Below are 9508 nucleotides of genomic sequence, written 5' to 3' on the forward strand. Positions count from 1 at the left end.
CCTGCAGCAGGCCCCATTGGCGAGAGAGTTTTATGGCTAGGGAGGGGCCGAGACCCCCCATAAATACCTCTGCCCAGGGGCTGCTTCTTTGTTCTAGCTCTGCTTCTCTTTCTATCTATCTTCTATCTTACAAGCATGGATGCTTCCATGCCATATAGCTCTTTTTATATAACCTGTCGATGAATAAAGCTTCATAATGACTGCATCTATGCATTCTGCCTATTTCACTTTGGAAGCACCTTAACGTTCCATCGATCTCTTGTGAAAGCTGCTTCACAGCCACTGTAACTCTGAAGGTCGCTAAATGAATGATTGTAAATCAAGAACTACCTGTATTGAGAAGGGGAAGTCACACTGATCTGATCAAGGAAAGGCATCGAATTGGCTTGAACAAGAAAGCAAGATTAGAAAAACAGGCATCGTGAAAACGTTTGCATTTTAAAAGAATGACAGAAGGAAAAGATTTTCAGGAATCAGGAAAGCTACTTTGAGAAGACATTTAGAATTTTTGTGGTTGTTCAAGTTCGCCCCGTCTGGCTTAGGACTGCTTCTGATTTTTTCATTTTTGCTTTGCTTCATTACCATTAAAAAAAAATAACAATCTGTCACTTGATGCAAAATTCTGGGGTGCTCAGAAGCTGGTGTATAATTTGCATGGGTCCTTATGGACTAAATCCTCTGAATTTCCCCCCCTCCCTTTGAAAGCAAAAGTGGTTGCTTTTTTTCAGCTGCACACACAGCCATTTCTCCGAAAGGTGTTCTGTTCTATTTGGAACAGAAGCGATGGTGAAGAACTTCAGGTCTGAGAGAAAAAGGAGGGCTTTGGAGAGCATTGATCTGTTGAAAAACGCCCCTTGAAATCTGGAGAATGAGGGGGCTTGCTAGAATTGAGAATAAAAATCATTCTGTGACATTTTGACGTCCTGTGGGTTTTTGCTTGCAGTTCCTTTGGATGGAGTCCTTAAAATGGGCTGGTTTAAATGCAGTGGAGCTCTTGCGATGATGGTCAGAGGTGAAAATGTTCCGTATTTTCTTATCCCTTTAAGGAAGACTTGACAGATCTCTCTCTGGAGGGGGACCCGAAAATTTGGGGGTGGTTTCCTGACTTTTGCCTTCAAACATCATGACCCTGAAAGAAAAGAACAGAAAAGGACAGGAGAATTAATGGAACCGCTTGCTTTGTTCCTAGAGCAGTGATTCTCATCCTCAAGACTTCAACTCCCAGAATCGCCCAGCCAGCATGATGGGGAATACTGAAGTCCACCAGCTTAAAGAAGCATGCTGGCTGGGAAATTCTGGGAGTTGAAGTCCACCCGTCTTAAAGTAGGGCTTCCTGGGGACTTCTGGGGCTTGAATAACAGAGTAAAAAAGTTACTCACCTGTACATCCCCAACCTCTCCAACTTTCTCTGCTGAGATTGGCTAGACTGCTCCACCTCACTTCCCTAGTTGGCTGACTCTAACCCACACCAGTTAAAGGTTCTTCTAACATCACAATCGATGGTTTCCCTGTTGGGAATCTTGGAGCGAATGGCCTGGTCAGCCATGGAGGAAGGACACACGCCGGAGGGCAAAGAGGAGGGGAAGGGAGGGGAATTGGAAAGCCAGTTCTCTTGTGCCCACACACAGTTCAGAGTTATTGTTCCCTGTCCAGAATTCAAAACTTGGAACAGAAATGAAAACCGGGACAGGGGCCGAAAGACAATGCCTGGTTTGTTCCTGAGATTCTTGTTCCTCTTGCATTTTAGCTTTTTAAAGCAATGCATCTTTTCGTCTTAGCTGGGCTGGGGGGGAGAGGAGCTCCTTTCTCCATTGATGGGGTGTCAACTTCAGTTCTCTGACGTTTTGTGGCTAACAAACTTAAATAAATAAACTAGAACTTGAGAAGGTTAGGAAAGAAAGAAAGAAAGAAAGAAAGAAAGAAAGAAAGAAAGAAAGAAAGAAAGAAAGAAAGAAAGAAGGAGGGAGGAAGGAAAGAAGGAAGGAAGGAAGGAAGGAAGGAAGGAAGGAAGGAAGGAAGGAAGGAAGGAAAACATAGAAGGATTTGAGGGCAAGGTAGCCACCAGCATTGTTATACAATACTTTTAAAAATTAATCCATTTTGCAGCCCTGGTTGTGGGTCAGTGTTTGAACTGGGGCGAGAACTGATGAATTTGGACAACGGCTTAAGAGTTTTGCAGAAGTTTCCTGCAGCCATGTTTCCGAGGCACCGTCGTGGCTGGGCAGCAGCTGCCAAGCTAGCAAAGGCGACTAATATTCAGCCCAGCCTCTCCGGAAGCACTGCGTCCGTTCCGTCGCCTTTGCTCCTCTTTCGGATACTCACAGCTTGAAGACGGCCGACCGCTTGCCGAGCATCATGGTGATGAAATTCTGATACGAGATGGTCTCGCTGGCCCCCCTGGTGACTTCGGAGATCATTTTCTTCAGCTCCAAGTGGGTCTTGGGCGTCCCCAGTTTTTCCATCATCCTTTTCACCGACATGAGATCTGCAAGGAAGAAGAGTCGGAGGAGGCCGGAGACTTAATGCCTGCCGATGGGGAAGCTCACTAAAAATCAGAGACCAGGCGGGTGTACCTCCCACCTCTGTACAGGTCCTTTTGCACACCCTAAATATCTTCCCCTCCCTTCCCCCCTTCCCTCTTTTCAAGGGGTCATTTGGCCACAGGAATATCTTACCGATCTCGCCTTGATTATTCAGGTCGAATTCCATGTATTTTTCTAGAAAAGAGAAGCGGAGGTTAGCTCACCCTCTAGAACACACCCAAGGCAGAATAACAGAGTTAGAAGGGACCTTGAAGGTCTTCTAGTCCAACCCCCTCCATCTTACTTAATGATACAAATGTTGAGCTCAGTTCTGCTGGTAAGTCAAGGAGGAGTACACGTAGGAAAGTGAAACCATGAGGGACTAAGAGGAGGGGCTGGATGCTGCAGCCCCCCCCCCCCGCCGCGATCTTTGCAGCAGGCACAAAACGTCGCAAGGACTCTCTGCAAACAGGTTGCTTCTGCTGCATTTGATGCGATGGCTGGAGAAACTGAGGAAGCTGCTTAAGAGCCCAGAGAAGGTGCATTATGGATGATAAGATTCTTTTCCCCACAGCCCCATTGTCCCTCTGGTCTTGGACTGGCTGTCAGAAACAATGTTGATCCCTCCTTTTTCTGCCCTACAAAATCTTGGCTATGGCTGGGGGCAAATTAGGTGGGTTCTTCCTCATCCAGTTTGCTGTCCTCCGTGCAACTGCACCCAGTTGCTTCTTCCTGAGACCCGTTATTCTAATTGTTTTGGAGAAAAAGGATGGCTGGACTTGCGTTTTTCCTTCTCCCTCCTCCTCCATTTTTCCTTTGAGGCTGTGACATTGAGATGGTAAACCTCTGCAAGAAAAGGTTTTGTCTCTCTTTTTGTTGTTGTTTCTTTTTCTGGTAATCTTTGGGGTTGAAACAGAGCAAAAACAAAAAAAAGGCCTCCATTAGATTAGGAATAATATCTGAAGTTCACTTGTGAATAAACGCTATCCAGTTCAGTCAGCAGGGAAAGTATTCCAGTTTTCACTTTTTTTTCTTTTTTCTTTTGCAACACGTACTCCCCTGTTCCGAAAGATCTGAAGGGCTAGCCCCATGCCAAGATGCTGGAAAATGCCCTTGACTTGTTTCCTGTTCCTCCGGCTATTTTATTCTATTCAACGCAGCTTTACTTTGATGCTTGTTTTCTGCTGGTTTCCAAGTTCTGTTTTCGGAGAAAAAGTAGGCTTCAAATGCAGCTGTTTCCTCCTGGGAGATCAGGCTGGGTGCTTGATATTACAAGAGTAACGGAAGGAGGAGGAAGGGAGAGAAAGAAGAGAAAGGAAAAAAGAGAAAGGAGATAGGAAGGAGAAGGAAAAAAAAGGTAGAGAAAGGAGAAAGAAAAAGGAGGAGGGAGAAAAAAGAGGAAGGAGGAGGGAGAAATGAAATAAATAAATGAAGAGTGAGGGAAGGAGGAAGAGAGGGAAAGAAAGAAAGAAAGAAAGAAAGAAAGAAAGAAAGAAAGAAAGAAAGAAAGAAAGAAAGAAGGAAGGAAGGAAGGAAGGCAAATTACAAAATTTAAAACTCCATTCCCTTATTATTTATCACACTTTTATGGTGTACAATAACATGCCTTCCTTTGACCTGTGGGCTTATCATAAAAATGCCCCTGATCCATCCATAAAACAGGCTTAAACTGGATCATTTAAGCCTTTCCCAACAACCTGCTGAATGCTTGGTTTTGTTAATCCTTGCCTCCTTGCTCTTCCTGGCTTAGCACAAATGAGTTGAAGGTTCAAATTCTTGTGTGGTGTTGCTGCTCAACACTTCCCAGAATTTGCTCCCAGCGAACTCATGGAAAAACAAAAGACAAAATACTTTGAGAGGAGAAAACCGCCCTTGCTTCTCCAAACCATTTTGCGCCCAGAAGATTTGGGAAGACCCTTTGCAGCCTCGGAGATCCTGCAGTCTCAGCACTGGTTCCACAATCCCCTAAATTAGGGTTCCCCTAACCACTAAGATACCCCAAATTGGATAAAAGTGGTTCTCCTTTGCGTGAGAACAGATGAAGACTGTAAGTCACATTTTTCAGCACCGTCATAACTTCGAACAGTTGCCAAACATCCTTTTTTCCGGGTGAAACCATCTAATATACGGGCGTAGTCTATGAGATCTCGAAGGAGCCCAAACGTGTTTAAAAATCAGAGGTTTCTATCACATCTGTTGCACTGGCAACAATAATACTCCCATCCCTCACCCACGCCCTGATCTTGTAGCCAAAGACACATTCTTGACAGATAATCTTGCTTCCCAGCTGGAAAAGACTAGCCACCATTGCCAGTTCCTCAGACCGGATTTGGCCACGAGGCCTGGCCACTGGTGGGATGCAAAATCCCTTCCAGATGTGCTGGGTTTGGAGCCAGGGGGGAGGAGGTGGTGGCCTCAAACATCTGGAGAACTTCAAAGCTGGAGGAGAGCGCAATAGGACTTTTAAGATCTCCCTAAAATTGGAGATGAAAAACTGGTTTCCATCCATCCCAGGAGACTACAGAAAGATTTCCTATCTCCTTGGTTTAGATGGACTCTCATTTTTCCAGGTAATTGAAGTCTAGTCCAGGGTATTTCGCAGATAGGGGAATTCAACATACTTTACGATGCATGGACTTCAACTCCCAGAATTCCTCAGTCTGAATGCTTTAAGAGGCATGGATCTATCCAAAGTAATAACCTTGGGGGTTATCACATCGCATCGTTTCTTTCTCCATCCTCTGGATAATTGCAGTGCTTCTGGCCCTAACCCAAAAGAAAGTGCTTTTCTACAGCTAGTTCACTCAATGTGGACTAGTACCTTTAAAAATTGCAAGCTTTTCTTCCAGGTCCTCTTCATCGCTAAACTTTGGGTCGCAGAGAAATTCCTGAAACACAGAGAAAAAAGGATTTTTTTAAAAAGGAGGCTATCACAAGATTTAAGCAACAATCAAATCTCCCAGTGGCTTGCTTTTCAAGTAGCCTAGGTAGAAACATCATGTTTATAATAATTTTGGGCTCACTTGTGACTTTAAGTTGAGGATTACCTGTATATATTACAGCAGGCTATCAGAATCCCTTTGCAATTTTAGTGGGGAAGCCAAATTTAATCACTTTACACCGAACAATGAAAATAGCTTTGTTGGGTGTTGCAGTGGGGGAAAAAAAATAGTTGCAAAAACTGGAGCAATCTGTTAAAAAAAAGGGGTGGGGGTGGGGGGAAGAAACTGCCCAAAAGAAAACACAGCACTAACAGCAGAGAAAACAGTCCCTGAATTAAGATCGAGGCTCAATTTTGCACAAAGTTATCTTGAAGTAGAGATTATAGAGGACATGGCTGAGCCTTGAGCAGAGATAAAGAACAATCCTCTTAGCCAAGCTGAACTAGACTCCGTGGGATGCATAAGAAGAAAAGTCAATTCAGACAAATGGAATGCAGATAGTCCTCTATTTATAGGAGCATGGTGCTGGGAGGGGCCTTGGAGGTCTTCTAGCCCAACCCTCAGCTCAAAACCTTGTACCCGGCGTCCTTGGTGCTCTCTGAGCTAGGTTGTTTTCTTGCAGACGTTTCATGACCAAATGAAGTAACATCATCAGTGCAGTGATGACGTCTGCAAAAAAAAACAACAACAACCAAGGACCCCACAATTTGAATTTGAATTTTATTTTATTTTATTTTATTTTATTTTATTTTATTTTATTTTATTTTATTTTATTTTATTTTATTTTATTTATATACCGCCCTTTCCCGTAGGACTCAGGGCGGTTTGCAGGGTATATAAAACATCAATACCAAAATTAAGAGCAATTAAAAAAAGATTAAACGATATCCCTGAAAAAATATAAAACCCCAGTTAAAATCCTCTTCCTCCTCTTATTCTCTAAAGCAACTGAAAGACAAAAACCAATGGGTAGAAACTAATCAAAGAGAGAAGCAACCTAGAATTAAGGAGAAACTTCCCGACAGTGGGAACCATTAACCGGTGGAACAGCTGGCCACCAGAAGTTGTGGTGCTCCGTCCCTGGAGGTTTCTAAGAAGACACGTTACAGCAGCACTGAAAAAAAAAGTGATTTATGATCAGTTTTCTCCCTTCCTTACGGCCACAGTCACATGAATAAAAATTGGGTGCTTTTTTCCTTTTGAGAATCCAGAGGGAGAGAGATTCTCATAACTTTCAGCCGTACCCCAAAGGGATTTATTTTAAGATTAAAAAAATACACCCTTTGAGCAAGAAGGCCAGGAATTCCTGGAAGTTACTACCTGAGACTTTTCAAGCAGGTTTGTCCTCTTTCCCAGGCTGATGTCAAACAGGAAAAGCCGTGGCTTGCCTAATTCAGCCGTTCAACCCAGAGGGCTGTTTTGAAATCCATTTAGATTGCATCAACAAGAGCCACGCGTTTCTTTTTTAAGAGCCAGCACATTGTCTCCTGAAAAACCCGAAGCTGCCAAGGGACAATCGGAGCCTTTTACTCTGGGTGATCCATTTTTGAAATGTAGGGAGGGAGGGATCCGAAAGTGCCGATCTGGCTGGTTTATTGCGTGCCGCAAAGTCTGATTGCCAGCCTCCACGTTTCTTCAGGCCTCTGCTCCCAAACCCACCTCCAAAAGTTTTCACAAGACAACGGAGAGCTTTATATACTGCAAGTGCAAAATAAAGCTTCAACAGTTTGGGGGAGAGAGAGAGAGAGAGAGAGAGAGAGAAGAGAGAGAGAGAGAGAGAGAGAGAGAGAGAGAGAGAGAGAGAGAGAGAGAGAGAGAGAGAGAGAGAGAGAGAGAGAGAGAGAGACTTTGGGCACCGGAAAGTGAGTGGATGATAAATTAACTAGAAAATACGATTCTTGGCAAAGATGAGGGCTGGAAAAAGGGGAAGATAAGGGATAGGGTGAATAGGCAACGAGGTCTCTGGAAGTCCTTGAAAGATCTGGAATAGAATAGGGCTGGAAGGAGCCTTCTAAGTCTTCTAGTCCAACCAAGCAGGAGACCCTACATCATTTCAGACAAATGCCTCTCCAGTTTCTTTTTAAAATCTTCCAGTGATGAAACACCCACAACTTCTGGAGGCAAAGGTTAATGATTCTCACAGTCAGGAAGTTTCTCCTTCATTCCAGGTTGCTTCTCTCCTTGATTAGTTCCCATCCATTGTTTCTTGTCTTGCCTTCTGACGCTTTGGAGAATGAGTTGATCCTTATTTTCTGTGAATTATCGGCAGGGAGAAATCAAAACGGATCCTTTGTCTGTCTGGTCCCCAAAGGTTAGAGTCTCAGCAAAAAAAAAACTGATTAAATGCTCCCATTCAACTTGCATCTATGTACAGGTGATCCGACTGGTCAAAGTTAAAGAGAAAGGAACTTATGACCGTTTTTCACACTTACGACCATTGCAGCATCCCTGCGGTCATGTGATCAAAATTCAGACAACCGCCAACTAACCCAGTTCTTTTCCCATCCTGGATACTAACTGTTTGGTTCCCTTTTGGGGGATAAACCTCAAAGCGAATTTTGCCAGCCGTAGGAAAGCAGACCGGACTAGATGACCTCCAAGGTCCCTTCCAACTTTGCTATTATGATTTAAGTGCCACAAATTGAGCACTCAGATTTGCAAGGTTTGTTGCTGACCCGGTTAATTCAGGTTGTGTGAATGTGGGCTCGATGTGACAAGAGAGAAAGAGGGGGGGGGAGTCAGAGAGAAGCAACTGTTGGACTTACTTTGTTGATTTCGTCTAATCTTCCTTCTTGCTCAGCTTTCAGTAGCCGGAGCGCTTTTCCCCCTGCGGAAAAGTCGAGAGAAATCACGCGGAAAAACTGGAATATTTTGCCGCCTAAACGGGAGAGCATTCATTTACGAGTGCAGCGGCAGATCAGATATTTCCCCTTATCTATTGGGTGCCTTTTTTTTGCTCTCTTTCAACCCCAAGCATCCCGTCCCATCAAGGGAAACAAAAAAACCATCTTTCTCTTGGGAAGATTTCCCACCTCAAAGTCACAGCCTCAAAGGGAAAACAGAAGAGGAGGGAGAAGGAAATAGCACACCTGGTCATCCTTTCAAGGAGTGGAGGGTGGTGGCGGTGGGGGGGGGGAGAGATTGAAACTGTGCCCCCTAAAAAGACCCTCTCTGCATTCACAACAAGCGACTGTGTGTGTGTCCGGAAAGCAACTGATGCACTTTTGAAGTTCTCCAACACCAACACAGACCCACGCAGGGACCCTTCCCCTAAGCCCACGTACCTTGCGGGGCATCGTTGAGCATCACAGACATGGTGGGATACTGGTGGCCGGTCCTGGAGGGTGGGGGTGGGGGGGCTGGGCTGGAAGCTCTCTCTCCTTGCTCGAGGTTGTGTTGCTTTTCTCCCGTCGGACTTTTGTGCGCTTAAGCCAGCCCATTTCTCTTCAATGAAGCCATTCACAAGTCGGTTCCTCTGCTGGGATTGGGGGAGGAAGCCTTTGCAAGCGCTCAGCACTCCAGGCTGGGGCCTCCCTCCCCCTCTGCCGCTGCAAAGCAGGCTGGCAAGTTAACCCTTTCCTGGGTTGTGCCATGAATGCCTTGCTCCGGGCACTGACGGAGGCACTTCAAGACTCATAGCCACCAGGAGCTTGCTGGATTCACACAACGCAAGACGTGGGTTCCCCCAAGGGGCCCAAACCAGCTTAGAACTAAGCTGAAACCTAGGAGAAATTTCCTGACGGTGAGAACAATTAATCAGTGGAAGGGCTTGCCTGCAGAAGTTGTGGCTTGCTCCGTCACTGGAGGCTTATAAGCAGAGATTGGACAGCCAGTTGTCTGGAATGGGAGAGGGCCTCCTGCTCGAGCAGGGGGTTGGACTAGATGACCTCCAAGGTCCCTTTCAACTCCGTTATGCTGTTAGCTTCCCTTGCCCTGGGCTGAAATGAAAACATGCTTTTTGGAAGTTCTACAATGCACTGGCTCGGTTTGCGGGGTCGGTTGGTTGTGTGTTCACAAAATAGGCTGGGGCTAAGCCTAAGCTGC

General features: G+C 45.2%; 1 protein-coding gene across 2 annotated transcripts; it reads right to left on the bottom strand.

The window, feature by feature from the left end:
• Positions 1–524: 524 nt before the first annotated feature.
• AIF1L (allograft inflammatory factor 1 like) lies at positions 525–8876 on the bottom strand. 2 transcript variants are annotated; one of them, XM_083374938.1, is made up of 6 exons: positions 8749–8876; positions 8230–8291; positions 5344–5410; positions 2676–2717; positions 2323–2485; positions 525–1129 (listed from the first exon to the last, which is right to left on the bottom strand). In XM_083374938.1, exons 1-6 carry the CDS (start codon positions 8777–8779, stop codon positions 1042–1044), a joined length of 453 nt encoding a protein of 150 aa, XP_083231064.1. In that variant the 5' UTR covers positions 8780–8876; the 3' UTR covers positions 525–1041. The 2 variants fall into 2 exon arrangements, with proteins under 2 accessions (XP_083231064.1, XP_083231065.1); XM_083374939.1 differs by lacking the exon at positions 8230–8291 and having other exon boundaries at positions 8749–8799.
• Between the last annotated feature and the right edge of the window lie 632 nt (positions 8877–9508).

The sequence above is a fragment of the Vipera ursinii genome, assembly GCF_947247035.1.
Source record: "Vipera ursinii genome assembly, chromosome: 16".
Taxonomy (NCBI): Eukaryota; Metazoa; Chordata; class Lepidosauria; order Squamata; family Viperidae; genus Vipera; species Vipera ursinii.